General features: G+C 42.5%; 2 protein-coding genes across 4 annotated transcripts; one reads left to right on the top strand and one right to left on the bottom strand.

Annotated features, from left to right (window-relative positions):
• The first annotated feature begins 1,468 nt into the window (after positions 1-1,468).
• znf131 (zinc finger protein 131) lies at positions 1,469-6,975 on the top strand. 3 transcript variants are annotated; one of them, XM_076098966.1, is made up of 9 exons: positions 1,469-1,580; positions 2,765-2,921; positions 3,016-3,117; positions 3,319-3,463; positions 3,632-3,740; positions 3,931-4,122; positions 4,270-4,645; positions 4,779-4,909; positions 5,929-6,975. In XM_076098966.1, the coding sequence occupies exons 2-9, from the start codon at positions 2,783-2,785 to the stop codon at positions 6,433-6,435; spliced, it is 1,701 nt and encodes a 566-aa protein (XP_075955081.1). In that variant the 5' UTR covers positions 1,469-1,580; positions 2,765-2,782; the 3' UTR covers positions 6,436-6,975. The 3 variants fall into 3 exon arrangements, with proteins under 3 accessions (XP_075955081.1, XP_075955083.1, XP_075955084.1); XM_076098968.1 differs by lacking the exon at positions 1,469-1,580 and adding an exon at positions 1,688-1,813; XM_076098969.1 differs by lacking the exon at positions 1,469-1,580 and adding an exon at positions 1,702-1,798.
• Positions 6,976-7,207: 232 nt separating this feature from the next.
• LOC142957277 (tripartite motif-containing protein 16-like) lies at positions 7,208-10,465 on the bottom strand. The gene has a single exon (XM_076098970.1). The coding sequence runs from the start codon at positions 10,034-10,036 to the stop codon at positions 8,363-8,365; it is 1,674 nt and encodes a 557-aa protein (XP_075955085.1). The 5' UTR covers positions 10,037-10,465; the 3' UTR covers positions 7,208-8,362.
• Between the last annotated feature and the right edge of the window lie 7,038 nt (positions 10,466-17,503).

Below are 17,503 nucleotides of genomic sequence, written 5' to 3'. Positions count from 1 at the left end.
ATGGTGAGCAGTGCACGCAAAGGACACAATAAAAGTAACAATTGCCGCGCAGAAAGTTCTATATTTGCAGCTTGTTGTTGTAACTGTGTTAGAGAAGTGTCTGTTTTTCTCCATGGTGATTTTAAAGATGTGTTAGGAGTCTACAAGATTCAGTTACAGTTCTCGCAGTTAAATATTTGAGATAAGACAAGTGGTGCAGTTTAATAATTCCTGCTGCGTGTGCTGATTTTTAGGAGTTCTGCCAGGAACACAGAGCCACACGCTGTAGCAGAGTTAGTTGACATGGTGGTATGCTTTAACTTTTCGAAAGTGTTTGATGCCATTTGACATGCCAGGACTAGCTTTCTGTGACATCGTGTTGCTCATTTACAGTGTCTGCCACTGTGACATATACGCTCCTTATCGGAGCACACTGACCTGCAAAGAAGAATGGATATGAGGACATTTCAAGAGCTTTGACTTGATTATATTAATCCACAATAAACTATAATAACAGTTAAACAGATCATAATCGTATAAACCTTTGTCAGCATAAACCATTCTCAGAGATACTTCACACTTTGGTGACTGTGAATTGTAGATTGTAACACGTGTAACACAATTATGCCCAGAATTTTCACTTCTTCATAATTTAGAACATTGTAATAGCTGTTCGTGTTTTTTCAGTCATTCATTGCAACATCCCGAGTAAGCTACTTTTCCCCTCCCTCTGTTTTTTAACATTTTAATTGGCTTTACTATGACAGTATAATTTATTTGTATACAGTAAATACTTTTTCTGTATATATTTATTTTAGTATGTAGAATCATTTGATCGGATTAGTTAGGCCTTATCTTATCTCTACAGACTTCAACCTTGTATAAAGATGAGTGATGAATGCTGAGATGAATGTATGTATTTGAGTGAATGGCTTGCAAAAGCTGCAGTGTTATGACATCTGACGTGATCTATAGCATGCTGCTGCCGAATGAGAACAGAATGAAAACTTACTTTAAGTACGATATTTTGCTATAGGAAGATGCCTCCTCTTTAGTTATGTTTGAATGCAGGGCTTTTTCTTGTATCTTGTGTTTTAATAGTCCGTTTTTGTCCCTTTAGTACCACTGCTTAACAGTGACAGACATACACACACTGTGGTCTAACGTAAGCCTATGCATTACACATTACTTGAAGTTGATATAACTTTCTGCATTATCAATGGCACATTATGGTATGGTTGTTGTTTATTATATATGGTTATTTTGATAGGTAGGCTGCGTTGGCAGTCTTACTACTATTAAATAAAGATTCTAACGTGATGTAAATTCAATTTGAAGACGCTATTATCCGTTTTGGTTGTTATCAATTTGCTTTTTCATTGATCAGAAGAGCAGAACATCAGATGTAAACAGTCGTCACTCACCGCTGTCACTAAGCAACGCTCCTCAGCGTCCTTGACTTCGCAAGGGTTTCTGGGAAACCGAGGCCGGAGTTCTGAACGACCGCCCTTTTTGGAGCAACGAAAGTAGAACAGCGCTACATGCGTCGAGGGAAATATTATCGCAAAGCAACTTTCTGAAGCAGCGTAACCAAACTCGAGGTATGAGTGCCGATGGTTTGTGACGTGTATTTTGACCCACGGCGGTTATAATTAGGAAATCTATCTGGGAAAAGTGTATTTTAATGCGCGGTTTGATGACGTAATGTTGATTGTCAAACGCGAAATGGCGAGCGTGCTAGGAGGCCCGTTACCTTCGACCCTCTGGGGTTGTAGCATGTTTATTTCCTTCATGTTCCAGTATCGAAACGATTACATTGGTATGTCTAGTCCCGGTGAGTTCGGCTTTGGTTACATACATGTCTGGGGCATGTGACATGACTTGTTTTGATTTTCTTTCGGGGGCGGGATTGTATGTTGTGCTAGTTAAGCTAGCATCGAGATGTACTAGCAAAGGTGTTCACGTTAGCTAAACGAACAAACGTGAGGGGTCATTCGTTGAATTCTTTGCTGGTCTCCTCGTGTGCCACGCAAGGGTCCGTTATTAAAAATAACCGGGGTGTTTAAAAATAATAATTTTACACTTATTTCATTTTTTGTTTTATTTCGTTTTTGGTAAGTGTAACTCGTATGTCAGATAAGTTCACTTCCTTCAACCCAGTACAGTTTAATTACAGTCTGTCTTCGTTGGGCTGCCAGTTGTGCTCTAAAACTGCAAATTCAGTGATGCACACACTCACTCGACATGTCCTTTAATAATATCTGGTTCTCTTCACACACTTTCTTTTGGACACAATGATCACATTGAAAGCTATGGTGGTTTAAACAGACTGCATACTTCAACTGTTGGCAATATTCACAAAGTTGTCCCCATTGATGAAACATTTTCTTCCTGTGTGTCGGCTCCCTCACTGTGTAAAATCTGACTCTTAAAGCAATTCCAAAGTCACTTGCAGGGACATGTCAGGTTGGTCAGAAGTTGTTATATTGCTATTGAGGTTCAGTTGAACTGTAGTGCGGTGTTTCAGGAGAGGTTACAAACATAAATCTCGTGTCAGGTTGCACTCACTGAGGTCACAGATTTGGTCTGTGCGGACATCACTGCTGCCACGGCACAGATGTCACCCAAACCTTTGCATCCAAGTGAGTCTGCCCAGGGAGAGTATCACTGTAGGGGTGATGTAGATGAAACTCTACAGCCGTATGTAAATAACAGTCAAGATATGGAATCATAAACAGACTGCCCAAAATAGTTAATTAATCTTATTTTCTCTTTTGTTTATCAGCACCAAACGATACGGTCAATGATGGCGGCTGAGGTGGAGCAGGAGCAGGAGCTGGAGCGAGGCGACGAGTACCCAGCGCATTACAAAGTCATGATGGACAAACTTAATGAACAGCGACAGCTGGACCAGTTCACAGACATTACCTTGATTGTGGATGGTAAGTAGGCATTTATTGCAGGTCATCTTTGTGGTGTCTTAGTGAAATTTCTAAACAATGCTTCTTATGTCCGTCTCTCCGGTCTCTCTTGCAGGACACCAGTTCAGAGCCCATAAAGCAGTGTTGGCCGCATGCAGTCAGTTTTTCCATACGTTCTTCCAAGATTTCACCCAGGAGCCGCTGGTGGAGATAGAAGGTATTCTGTGCTTTAATTAGAATTTTGATAAAGTAGTCAGACAGTTCTTCAGTTGAACTAAATCCACACTAAAGAAGAGGTAATTCCCAGATCAATTTAGTCATTAATGTAATGTTCCAAAGATATGTTTTCCTGTGTTCGTTGCTGTGTAACGTCAAACAGCTTTCACTCACCATTGCTGCTCTGTCGTTCTCTTGTCAGGAGTGAGTAACACAGCCTTTAGCCTGCTGATGGAGTTCACGTACACGGCGACACTAGTTGTAGTCGGAGAAGAAGAGGCCTACGATGTCTGGAAGGCCGCTGAATACCTCCAGATGCAGGAAGCCATCAAAGCGCTCAACGTTAAGTGAGTCTCGATTCACTTACCGCTGCAGATGATCACTATCAGAATATAAATGATGTCATTTCCAAATTCAGTGGTGAACCATTTTTTATGAGCTAAAAAGGAATTTGTCTCAGCACTCCTCGGTATGAACATTGTTACCTCTCACCAACAGCTTGTCCTCTCTTGTAGGATAAATGAGAATCCCTCGCTGACGGCAAAGAGCAAAGGTAAAAAGAGGAAGATTGCGGAGACATCTAATGTGATTACAGAAACCCTACCTTCAGTGGAAGGGGAGCAGGTCAGTACGTCCATGGTGGTCACACTCAAAGAGCCATAATTCCTTGCAAAGCAGTGGATATTAAGATTGCCAAAAAAAGATAGATGTACTTTTTTCTACCACTAAGATTCATCCTTTGTTATAACAACTACCTAATGTATGAAGTGCACACATTTAATTGTCAGGACTGAATGTTTTCCATGTGCTCCAGGTGGAGATTGAGGTGATAGGGGATGGGGCCATCGAGGTGGAGGAGACCGGACTGGAGGAGGTGGTCGACGCGGCAAAGAATGCTCAGGCGGCGTCCGACGACTCTGCTTTGGCTCTGCTCGCTGACATAACCAGCAAGTATCAGCAAGGGGAACCTACGCTACAGGTCCTGAAGAAGGGAGGAATAGACGAGGTATACGGACTTGTATTAGCACAGAGCTTCGTTTGAGCGAGAGTGTCGTGTCTCTCTTGGTTTATTAATTGGTAAACTATGTGTATACAGTAAGAGTTCTAGATGTGAGAGGCTTAACCCTGCCTTGCCTGTGTTCGCGCTCGACAGGAGGTGGTGTATCAGGAGGAAACGGTGACTGCCTCCAAGGTGCTGGAGAATGTCGAGGTCGTAGAAGTCCAGATTTCCCAAGTGGACAACATGTTCCGCTGCAACAAGTGCGATCGCAGCTTCAAGCTGTACTACCACCTCAAACAGCACTTGAAAACACACCTGGGCTCGCTGGAAAAACCCCACGTGTGCAACCACTGCGGGAAAGCCTACACGCGGGAGGGCGCCTTGAAGCAGCACGTCACCACGTTTCATTTTGACGCAGAAGAGCTGTCGCGGAACCAGAAACCCCAGAAGAGAGTGCACGTCTGTGAATACTGCAAGAAGCACTTTGACCACTTCGGCCACTTTAAGGAGCACTTGCGGAAGCACACCGGTGAGAATGAAAACACAAGAACGCTGGTGGTGTTCAGTGTCGATTTTTCGTACGATCATAATTACGCGTCGTTGACTTGTCGTTACTCATCTAGTATTGAAATGCATGCTTGGCTTTATATGTCTATCTGCAGGTGAAAAACCATACGAGTGTCCAGATTGCCACGAGCGATTTGCACGGAACAGCACACTGAAGTGCCATATGGCAGCCTGTCAGAATGGGGCCGGAGCCAAGAAAGGACGCAAGAAACTCTACGAATGCCAGGTACAGCTTGTCCAGAATCAAGGCCCTGCCAGTGCACTGTCTACAGTAGAAAATAAATAAATACATATATTTATTTCACTGAATGCAGATGTTGGAGAGGAGATCAGAGAACTCACAAATAAAATCAATATTTGTCTTACAAATCTGTATATTAGTAGACCGAAGACCGGCAGGGTGTTATCTATCAAAAGAGGACGAATAGAGCTCTTGGGGGCATTTATGTCAGTTAGGGCATCCCCGCCACCTCGTGCCTGCGACCAGGGTTGATGAGAGTGAGAGTTGCCTGAAGAAGGTGGCTTCAAGGAGAGGGGAGAGGTCATCATTAGTGAGCCATGACTCGGTGATGAAGAAGCAGTTTGGATTTTGTGACACAATGAATGATTTGTTGACAGCGACCTCACATTTAGCAGACCGCATTTCTGATATACCACCACTGATTCTGATATATGCCTCATTTAGTGTGCAGACTTACTTGAATATGTAATGTACTAATGTAATGTCACAGTTTAGATTGTGATGGTTTACCTTGAGAAATGAACGATGACTCAGTCATGTGTTTCCTCCTAATGCAAGCCATTTCATATTGAATATCTGCCGATTTCGGGTAGTCGACTTGATCCACTATAGGCCAGATATGCTTCACTGGTGAATGATTTATTCCTGTATTAAAAAGGTCTAGTTTCCATCACAGCTGTCCATTAATGTTTACAAGTAAACAAAGGAATGAAGTAGAGCTGATTGATAGATTTTTGGGCAATTTCTTAAACAATTGATAAAATGTTGGAGACATTTTTTAAGCAAATATGTCAAATAACTGATGGTTTCATCCACATTCTTGAAAGAATACATTTCTTTTGTTTGGTCTTACATTCATTAACAGAATATTTTCGTTTTTGGACTGCTGTTCTGACACTACAGACAAGTGATGACCTCACCGTGGGCTCCAGGCATGTGATGGTTTTTTGTTTTAATAGACACCCACAGTTCCTATGTGACCCCACTGTTTTCTCCCTCATCAGGTCTGCAGCAGTGTATTCAACAGCTGGGACCAATTCAAAGACCATCTTGTGAGCCACACGGGCGACAAGCCCAACCACTGCACCATGTGTGACATGTGGTTCACCCACCCAAAAGACCTAAAGGCCCACCTCAAACACATCCATTCCATTGAGGTCAAGACAGTGGAAGAACTGGTCAGCGACAACGCTGACACCGCCAGCCTCGCCATCGCAACGCAGAGCATAGAAGGAGCCGAAACGGTACTGCTGGACGACGGCATCCAGGTGGAGCACGTGGACGTGATGGAGATGGAGGAGACGGCGACCGTGGTGGTGGAGGACGGAGGGGTGGCGGAGATGTGCGAGGAGGACGTGGAGAGACTAAAGCAGGCCGGGGTGCAGATCCAGGTGGTGCACGTGACCACGACTGAAGTCGATGGGCAGCAGGTGGTGAACTCTCAGGTGGAAGTGGAGATGGAGGGCGAAATGGTGAGCGTCGAGGAGGCGGAGCAAGCAGTGGCTGTATGAGAATGTGAAAAAAGGACTGCGTCATAAAGGACCTGCAGGACACTCTTACAGTCCTGAGCGGCTGCGGTTTCCTGGTAGCTGAGATATTTTGACATAAAGAACAATGCATGTGAGATACAGCATGTTACCTCAACATGTCCTGCTGTCTGCCATCACATCCAATGACTCCGTTTCCAACTTCTCTCACTCTCTGAACTTATGGACAGAGCTACGGAGACGTATCATTTCCCGCTACTGATCCTGTATTTATTTTTAAGCCGTTTGTCATCATATCACATATTTTCGTTGACTCTTTACTGTTTCAATCAATTTTTTTTTTGTTTGTTTTTGTGTCCTTATTTTACATCCGATTGAATAATGTTCTTTTAGTTTGGGTCACTTGCCAAGACAATTTGATAATGATTGACAGGTTCTTGTTGCTGCATACGTATGGTGCTGGATTTCCTCAGTGCTAATGCTACAGTTTTGTTTAAGCTTATTTTCATATTGAATTTGGGTGTTTTTGTAGGAAAAATGAAATAAAGTTGGTTTCCAGCATGGGCTCCTAGTCTTGCATCCATCTACTGAGTTGATTATCTAAAAAAAACTGTTTGAGATCATTATAGTCTTACTTTCACAATCAGTTTTTTCCTTTTTTCTTAAACCTGCTCTGCATCACTTCATCAGCTGACTGGTTAAGTGCCCATGTTGTTGTTACAGCTTGTTTTCTTTGCCCCCCAGTGGATAACAAAAACCTATGCAGTTTTGAGGAAGTTGGTCGAATGCAGATTAATCCATTTTAGAAAACTTTTGTTTAAAAAATAAAGTTCCTAAATTGGGAAAAGATTTTTTTTAATTACAATTACAATTTTAGAATCATCTCAAATACTCAAATGTCCCATGACATACAACAGGCAGATAAGTACACACTAAATAGTCATAACTGCAATATCTCGTGAACCGCTTATGGCATCTACTTGACTTGATGATTTAATTTCTTGGGACACCATTGAGTGTTTTCTCTCTCTCGAATTCTTGGCAATTTGGACATGCGATAATTGCAATATTAAGAAACTTTGAATGAAAGGACAATTCCTTTCTGCAAAAAAAAAATGTGGTTCCGTTGGCGTTAGCGGAATGCCGTTTTCTTAACCCTTACATACTGTTCGGGTCACATTTGACCTGTTTGACAGCAAATTTGATGACTTTTCCTAAAGTGACCCAAAATACACAAAAATGAAAATATTTTAAATTGTTTTACTTTTGTACAGGTCCTACAAATGTTTGTACATTGAGGCTGTTTCGGGTCAAATTTGACCCGTATCTATTGAGATGGATTTTAGATCTACCAGTGTGGGTCAAATCAAGGGAAATGGTGGTTTTAGGGGAATCTTGAAACTGTGAAACCGTACAGGCCATGTTTGTGTGACAGTGGTGACAGAGTTCAAGGGGGACCTCGACAATGTCACAAGAACTGTCCGTGTTCCCATGACATTTGCCCAGGTTCCCGGAGAGACAGACACCTGCTGGTCTTTGAAGGGACATGGGGGAACCTCTTTACAAATCTACGAGGTAGCGAGAACACAATGTCTTCGTCTGGTGTTTTCTCTCTTAAGATTCACGCAGTGGAAGAGAAACAACAAAATAAAAGCATCAATACAAATATTCATCAAACATTTAGAGCTCAGAGAAGTTGAAATGTTCATGCAGAGAAAATGTCAGTTCAGGTAAACAAACGTCATCATGAGCAGCGATAGCCTCCATGGCTAAACAGACACAGGAAGGAGCTCCACCTAAAGAAACTCAAACATTTACAGAACAACTAATGACAAGATGTCCAAGTACCACCCATAATGTTTGACTGACAGCCACAACAATCAGCTGTCAGCCACAAACATGGAGGCAAAATGAGTTCAAACGCAGAGTTTAACCCTTAAAGGACTTCCGTCTATTTTAGTTTACACAACTCAGCAGTGGCTGCAGAAATAAAAGGCAAAAGTCCGGCATAGAGAGGCTGAGTGAATGTGGTCTGGACTCTGTGGAGGAGAGTCATGGTTTCAGAGACGCTGTAGAAAGACAGAATACCTGCACTGTGATCCAGGTACACTCCTAATCTGGAGGACTGAGGACCTGAGACGGGAGTATCTACTTTGTTGTGCACAAAAGAGTAACTGTTTTTGTCAATTCTTAATGCCCAAGATTTGTCATTCCATCCAAATCCACATTCACTCTTCCCCCCTATTCTGATGATATTCTTGTATGTAACTGCTACATTAACTCCTCTTCCTCTCCACTCCACCTCCCAGTAACACGGTCCAGTAAGAGTCTGTCTACTCAGGACCTGACCATAATGAGTGAATCTGTCTGGGTGACTAGGATAAGACTGTTTTTGATTCAGAACTGTTACTTTTCTGTTTCCATCAGATAATAACAGATATGGGTTTACTGTGTTTGGATCAAGTGTGATTTCACATGAATATTTTAAGAATCCAGCTCTGGTCTTGGGCTCTGATTGCGAGCGTAAAACATCCACTATAGTCACCGTCAGTGAGGCATTTGTCCACTTCTCTCTCAGAACGTCCTGTAGTTTATCTCTGACTTCTGACACGGCCGCTGTCACGTCCTCAAAGTAGCTCAGAGGACTAACCTCGATGCTGGACGAGTCCGTAGACTCACAGAGTGGTGACAGTGTGGGGTAGTTGTGTAGAAACTGGTTGTAATCCTCTGTGTGCTCCAGCTTCTTCAGCTCGGCGTCGTTCCTCTTCAGCTCAGTGATCTCCTGCTCCAGCTTCTCCTGAAGCTCTTTGACTCGACTCACTTCGGTTCTCTGCTGGGATCTGACCTGCTGCTTCACATCGGAGCTTCTTTTCTCCATGAGACGGATCAGCTCAGTGAAGATCTTCTCATTGTCCTCCACCGATTTATCAGCAGATAGATTGATTTTCTCCACCTCCTGTTGAAGCAGCTTCACATTTTTCTCCCTGTCCTGGATTCTCTGCTGGATGTTTCGTTGACTCACCTCCAGCTCTCTCTGCCTCTCACCTTTTTCTGCTACAGATGAGACTGTGTCGTGGCCTTTATGTTCACCCATTAAGCAGAGATAACAGATACACTGCTGATCGGTGCGACAGAAAATCCTCATCACCTCATTGTGACGAGAGCAGATGTTCTCCTGGAGCTTGTTGGAGGGGTCCACCAGCTTGTGTTTTTCAAAGGCAGTGTTTTTCAAATGAGGCTGAAGGTGTTTCTCACAGTAAGAAACCAGGCAGACGAGACAGGACTTGATGGCTTTCAGTTTCCTCCCAGTGCAGACATCACAGGCCACATCTTCAGGTCCAGCATAGCAGTGATCAGCAGGAGCAGCTTGGAGTCCAGTCTTCTGCAGCTCCTCCACTAAATCTGCTAACATGGTGTTTTTCACCAGGACAGGCCTCGGTGTGAAGCTCTGCCTACACTGAGGGCAGCTGTGGAGTTTCTTCCCATCCTCTTTGTCCCAGTGGGTTTTAATACAGTTCATGCAGTAGCTGTGTCCACAGGGAATAGTCACCGGCTCCTTCAGTAGATCCAGACAGATGCAACAAGAGCAGATTGCCTTGTCCAGTTTAATCCTTTTCGGATCCATATCCACTGGTCACAGTGACTTGACAGAGTTTCTCTAGACCGGCTTAACTCAAACTCTCTGCCTTTTGTTCTTCACTGAATGGGGCTCGTCCTGCCCTACTAGATGTTGGTTACATCCATATTCACACTTGCATATCAGTGAGGGGGAGGGGACAAGACGACAAGCTCCTGCATTCCAGGGAGGAGGAGTTTTCTCTTAAAGGGACAGTAAATGTTTCCCTGTCTTTTTTAACACGCAGTGAAGATTAGAACATAAATGAAATCATGTATTTACTCTCGGGAGTTCTTTCACAAGTAGCAGTGTCCACAGGGAATAGTCACCGGGTCCTTCAGTAGATCAGATGCATCAAGAGAAGGTTTCCTGGTCCACATGAACTCCTTTTCTGAGCCGTTCTCTCCTCGTGGCAGAGACTGTTGTGTGAGCTGCCTGTGTTTCTCTGCAGGAAGAAGAGGGAGGAGTTAACACGCTTTCATGTGATTGGACAGCAGCAAAGCGGAGGAGGGGGTTGTTTGTTACTCTCTCTGCAAAGCTCGAACCAGAAAGCCTCATTTGAGATAAAAGAAATACACACTTTGGTTGTCAGTATACGTTTCAGCTTTTTCTTTAATTAATGCTGCAGCTCCTCAAAACCAACTCGAGGCTGTTGGCAGCATGTTCATGGTCATCACGGGGAGAAACCTTGGTCTGGTCTGCTTAAAAGAGAGAGTAGTATTAAAGAAATTGGGGATGTTAAACTGGTGATAGATTTAACAAAGATTTCCCTGTACATTTAAAGTTACACTGTAACACTGTCTCCCTTCAAAACCCTGGTCAGTAACCTGTACAGTGCATCAATCTAGTGCACACTATCAATGCATAAATAACTGTAGTGGTAACTCTTCTGTTTGTACAAAAAGAAAAGAAAATTAACAATACCATACAGTTAATTAAGAACATGAAACATTAGGTCCATTAACAAAGAGAATATATATATATATATATATATATATATATATATATATATATACTCACAACCTCTTATCTATCTTATCTTATCCTTTACCAATCCCATACGGCACTACATAAACGAAAATAAACATTTTCAGTACAGTACACACACATTAAATGTTCTTAAACATGAAGGATAACAGAATGCATAGAATGTATGTCGGATGGTTTTAAAATGCTAAACGTTATTAGCTTTGTAGTTCTCTCCTGAACGCTCAGCACGTGTTGATAACATCTGTAACCATAGGACCAATTAAATCACAATCGGCGCATTTAGCTTCAAAAACACATTTCCTGACTTCTATACACATATTAATGTACATCTTTCGATCATTTTGTACAGAAATAACATTTAGAACATATTTACTTACACGGAAAACAACTAAGGCTCCACAGGTTAGCCACTCGAAAAGAAGGATTTCACTTTGCTTCGCTCTTTACGTCCCACTAGCTTTCTCTGGAGTACAGCGCCCTCTAGTGGCTTTAGTGGCAACATCATTTTGGGTTGTGTTCTAAGTGGTAAATGTTGAATTAATATTGACAAGTTAACGCGTTATTATTGCGTTAACGCATTAATTAATTAACGCCGACAATTATTTTATCGCGCGTTAACGCAGTTTTTTTTATTATTATTAAGCGACATTTTTAACACAAAAACCGGCAGCAAGGGGTGAACAGCTGTGTTTGTGTGGCGTATCTTCCGTTTCCTGTTTCCTTCACCTACATCCCCCTGGGTCCTAAGTCCCTCCCTGTACAGCTTCTTATTACCCTCTATGTACCAATGTACATTTATAACAAATACCATACTTATTACGGTAATCAGCGTTGCATATGTGTCTGACCTAAATATCAAAAAAAGCAAAAAAGAAATGATTCATCTAAATTATTTTTTTAAAGTTTTTTTGTTTGGAATATGTATAATAAGCATATCATTTAGTTATCGCTACTGAGAATTTAACAAACATAATAAAAAGAAAAAAACATGACGTAGATAGGTTTGCAGTTTTCAAGGTGTATATTTCAAATTGCATCTCTTACACACATGAAAATAATGTTGTCAACACCGGCTGAATATCTATTATCAGAATCATTATAACTGTATTTTAACTGCTACTGTGTAAAGAGAATACTGCTGTTAAAAAGCACCTTATTTGTTTAAAGTGTTTGCAAACCAAATGTTATTGCACTTTTGTTCATATAGCAGTACTTTTAAAATAAAAGTGAGCAATACACTACTTTTGAATTCATTATTGAATTTTGCGCATAACAATGCGATTAATCGCGATTAATCGCAGAAAAGCATGTGATTAATCGCGATTAAAAATTGTAATCATTGCCCAGCACTAATATATTTATGTTTTTATTTATTCCTTTCATTAATTAATTTGTTTTGTCTCAAGTTGAACTTAGACACAAGGCACATACTGTACATGTAGACATCAATATGTTTAAATAAAAAAACAAAAAAAAAACACAAAATAGCACAAAGGCATGACTAACTAACAGTGGTTGATGGAAACTACATTTACTTTACACTATAGATAAGATAAGATGGACCTTTATTGATCTCCATAGGGGGAATTCAGAAAATCACGCGATTAATCGCCATTCAAAATTGTAATCGTTGCCCAGCACTAATTTACATCAATATGGCTTTTATGTTTTTATGTCTTCTGTAAAACAGGACATGCTAATGTGTAATAGTGTTTTTCTCCAAAAACGAATGTTGTAAAACTTAAAAAATACTCTGTCCCTGCTCTCTGAAACATTTATTAAGGATTAATCATACATGTATTAATGAGACATAGGCTATTTAGACATTCTAAATAGATATGTAGTTTAAAATTTGCTATAGACACTTACTATGAGGGAAGTCTTGGTCTGGGTCAAAATTTACCACTTTTTTTTTGCAACAATATCGAGTTCAGGGAACGTTCTGCAAACGTTGACTTTAACCCATTCTGGACAGACATGTTTTCAACAGTCCATGTCAATTGAGCAAAAGCCATCCACTGAGGAAGACCGTGGAGATTCAGATGAAAGACCCATGAAAGGTTAAGTGGACCTTGATTTGTTTTAGTCAATTTGATGAGGTTTGCTGGTCCCCTGACCCCACCTTGAACCTCTGCTGTGCTAATAGCCTGCCAGGTGAACCACGGTGCGTGACACACACAGGTTTAGGTTACGCCGCCTCCTGCTCTGGACAGCTCCCGTGGTACTGAACCACCAAAGTGATCCCGCGGCTCGAGCTGTAACTCTCGCCTCTGATTGGATAAGAGATGCACGGTCGACTACCAAGCCCGCCGCCCATTGGTCGTTTCACCTGCCAGACAAGCGGCTTTCCTTCCCAACAGACTGAACCGGGGGAGCAGCTGCGGCGGAACCGGGGAGCTCAGTGTCACCGGGCTGCCGGACGGAGGTGATGTCACGGCGGGGTCGGTGAAGCTGGTCGCCACGGGGCTCGCGAACATATCCGCACAAGTAAGACACATTCCCGAATGTAACGTCTTTCCGTGCTGACAGGATTAGAGAGCTGCGCCGAATGGCCTGCTGCCGTGAGGAGGTGTTAACTATTGACTGTCACTGAACACCAACAGTCAAATCACTTAATGAATGCACTGCGGGGTTTGTTTACTCGAAAGCAGGTTTGTGTTTGCAATATTTTTCGCAAATGCATTTAAATTCTAACACATCACAGACACTAAATATATGGCGAATGAGTACCTTTTAAAATGACCTGAAGGTGCTCGAGCTCTATGCGACCGATACATAGTTATTTCATAATCTCGTGGTCCATTTTTTAAATTGTATTTAACTTAAATGTAGCATGTTTTTATCGTTAAATCCATTGCACCACTTCTGAAAAAGTATCACAACGGGTCACCTGGCAGTTGCGCACGCACGTGACGTGCGCGCAATTTAAGATATGAACCGCCGTGACTCGCTGATTCTCCTCCTTTTACTGTTTTAACACAGTGTAGTGTGCACGGGATGCTCAGGCACCTGTTGCACCCTGATGGGGATTTATCTGCCTTAATGCAGCATCCATCATAACGCATGCAGCGCCCCGTTGGGGATAGTTGTGACAGGTGGGGTAGCGTGCTTGTCATTGATGAGAGCAGTGGTTTTATCTGCACAAACTCAGCAATGATTTACACAAACGGATTAGATTTACAAGATAAAAACAGTCATTTGTCAAATTATTCCAGTACTCGCCTGCGGCTATAAAGAAAGGAGAGGAGGCAGCCTGCTGCTGGAACTGTTTATATCGCATATACACACTTTATTTGCATGTTAAAGTTTCTGTTTGCTATTTGCAAAGACAGAGGAGAGATATGTATGACGCAGCAGCTAGATTTGGACGTCACAATTACATAGACTTTGCGAACCGAATGCTCCGAATGTCTTTAACTATGATTTATTTGTCTTTTGGCCTTCTTGCAAATTAGGCAGGTAATCTTTAATGTATTGCAGTAATGTTTTCCACTCATTCTCTACCGGTGACCTGGATTAGAAACTCAATACTCAGTATTTCCATATCTTTGATGCAAAAATAGCACTTTTTGGAGGGTCTGTTTACTTCCGCCTGAATGCAATTTGTTCTTGATTTGAAGTCTTTTGATGGCCAATCAGTCAGAGCACATGAAACACTGCGCTTCATGTGTTCTTTCTTTGAGGCAAACCCCTTTGAAGCGCTGGCCGTGTATAAAATGCACACTCAGATGGCTCTTTAAAGCGGTAAGAAGTAATTGACCGGATAGATTTGGATTTGCTTCGGTAGATGCAGGATTTAAAGTGTCTGCTACATTGTGTTTATTGTGCTCCCTGCATACACCGTCATGGTTACCCTGTTCAGGCTTCAGAGACACTTCTAGCTCTCTCTCTCTCGCTCTCTCTCTCTCTCTCTCTCTCTCTCTCTCCACAAGATGTAGAGCTGCACTTCAGCTTTTGTATTGTCACGTTTAGGGAATAACAGTGTGTGCAGTACTTTTTTTTCTTTTTACTACATTATAGTGATAAGTCATGCGACATAAAAAAGATAAATGTCAAACAAAATATATGTAAAAACAATGGTGAAGGGTTGCATAGTGTCCTCATGTGTTAATTCATTGCAGTTGACCATTTGCAAAGCCAGGTAAAGTATAGTAGTAGTTTGAGGGCATCCATAGAGATCAGTGCAGCTTTGGTTTGGACTTGTTTTCTTTTTGGAAATGTGAAATATTTGCCCCATAGATTCCAGAGAGGCCTTCCTCTCTGTTCCTAGGGCCCGTATAGTCTTCATTGTCGCAGCTCTTTCACTGTTGAGCTCTTTATTCTTGTCAGCCGTGCGTCTCAATTGACACACTGGGGAGCTTTGTGTGGAGAGAGAGAGCTCGCCGCCTGTGTGATCGAGCAAAGGGTGCGTGTGTATGTGTGTGTGTATGTGTGTGTGTGTGTGTATGTGTGTGTGCGTGCGTCGCCTTTTGTCCTTGAATGCATGGAGGCAGTGAAAAAAGAGAACGTGACACAAGCACATGGCGGAATGACGGCCGGGACGTGAGGTGAACGGGAGGCAAAGTGAGGGGCTTTTCAGAGACAAAACAGACAGATGTTTCATAGCTTGTGATGTGTGTCTAATTCTTGATCCACAGCTGGTGGGGATGGGCTCTCGTGTTTTGGAGTGTGTGAAGAGGCTGCTGATGTGGTCAGAAGCAAAGAGCGCCAGGCAAACCCTCCGCCTTCTCTTTAGGGATCCTCAGACAAGTGATTGAATGTCTGGTGAGTAGGGACCTGTGCTTGGTAGTGTTTTGCCCATGAAGGGCTGGCTGTTTATGTGTTGTATTCACTGAGTATTTTGTATTTTGAATGCTCTATATGTCTGTAATTCGAGCTTGAAGCAGCAAAGTTGGGAGGACTGGATACATTCATCCAATTTTCTGCTGCTTATCCGGAGCCAGTAGGCGAAGCAAGGTCCCATGTCCCCCAGCAACGTTTCACAGCTTACTCCTTTGGGACCCCGGGGTGTTCCCGAGCCAGATGAGATAAATAATCTCTTCAGCCTGTCTTGGGTATACCCTGGTGTTTCCTAAAAGTTGGACATGCCCGAAAAAACTGAGGAATCTCTAAGGGTGAGCCATGCTACCCTGCGGAGGAAACATATTTTGGCTGTTTGTATCTGCAATCTGGAGCCAAGCTTCATGATGATAGAGGCCTTTTTTTTTATGTAGACTTGCTTGTAACCCGTGGGAAAAATTTGTAGCTTTAAAAAAACGATTAAGTTTGCGTACATGGTTTGACTAGGAGCCAAAATATTTGTTAAATGATTTTAAACGGACAAAAAAGCAAGTGAAGCTGCAGCTAGTTAATCTTGGGTAGTTTGTCTTGACACACAATATAAGTAAAATGAATCAAGGTGCTTCAACAGTCAATATCAGCTTTAAGTGACGATCAGACAGGTGTGAGCAAGGCACTGTATTTGTGACGTTTTTTATGATTCTTCCACTGGTGCCCTCTCTTGCTCCGTCTGTCTGCGCGTGTGCGTATGAATCCATCAGTCTGCTCATGCACATAATTAACAGGGGCACTGTATACACTGTGTACCTAAGCCTCAGCATGACCAAAAAAAAAAGAAGAAGACAAACAAACATGCTCGGCCAGTGTCCATCACCAAGCAACCAGGTAGGTACTGTATGTTATCCAGTGGAAGCAAAGCACGAAGCAATCTGGGTAGCTAACTACTACGCGTCTATTGTCCCTCTGTGGCGATGCTCACCACTTAATGTAATTCAGTAGATCCACTTAGTTATTTGAAAGCTCTATACTCAACAGGGCAGAGTGTGTGTCACGCTCTCTTCAAGAGATTTTAGTCATTTGTTTATGAAGATTAGAAAGTATCATACTTGGCAAAGAGAAAATCTGACGGCCTCTGCTCTTCCATGTCGATCTGTTGAGCATGTCTGCCTGGTGGCAGGGGATCGTTAGGGCCAAGTGGCAACACCTGGGCCCAGTGTTCAGTCTACAAAGCTGTCTGCTGTTAGCTGTCTGCTGTTAGCTCTCTGTGCTTCTCCCCTCCAGACGCCTGTTGTGGCTGGGTTTAGTTATGTCGTGTTGGTTTATTTTCGTATTTCGTCTTGCACCTTTGTGATGCCCATGCATCACGCACACTGCTGACACCACTGATTTCCACAATCTTTTGTTAAATGTCAAAGTTTGTTTGGTGCTGCAGGTAGCAGCGGGTGCGTGGTGTCTTTTTTTTTTAAAGATAAATGTGCATAGTGGGCATATACCTACATTTATATTTCTATAATGGATTAAAATGGAAGCTCTGCCTGTATTTACCTGTTGCCATTGTGAATTGTGGGTCCAATCCCAGTATCCACACTCACAGACTTTGAGGCGCGCTCCCGCAGAGTCCGTGAGGGTTTAAGGCTGTCCCACTGTCAAATCATCGAGTGTTCGAGGGCTCTCTCGCAGACATTTTGAGCCCTTTATGAACCCTTT

The sequence above is a fragment of the Anarhichas minor genome, unplaced genomic scaffold (genome assembly GCF_050575085.1).
Source record: "Anarhichas minor isolate MPS153535 unplaced genomic scaffold, ASM5057508v1 ptg000025l, whole genome shotgun sequence".
NCBI lineage: Eukaryota > Metazoa > Chordata > Actinopteri > Perciformes > Anarhichadidae > Anarhichas > Anarhichas minor.
Note: the sequence above shows the minus strand (reverse complement) of the source record. Positions and strands in the feature narration are given on the sequence as shown.

What these genes read in the sequence shown, in the direction of transcription:
- znf131 (XM_076098966.1), top strand. Translation starts at nt 2,783, where the DNA reads ATGATGGCGGCTGAGGTGGAGCAGGAGCAGGAGCTGGAGCGAGGCGAC. An exon ending in GCCGCTGGTGGAGATAGAAG is followed by an intron (nt 3,118 to 3,318) that starts GTATTCTGTGCT and finishes TTCTCTTGTCAG; the next exon opens with GAGTGAGTAACACAGCCTTT. An exon ending in GCACTTGCGGAAGCACACCG is followed by an intron (nt 4,646 to 4,778) that starts GTGAGAATGAAA and finishes GTCTATCTGCAG; the next exon opens with GTGAAAAACCATACGAGTGT.
- LOC142957277 (XM_076098970.1), bottom strand. Translation starts at nt 10,036, where the DNA reads ATGGATCCGAAAAGGATTAAACTGGACAAGGCAATCTGCTCTTGTTGC.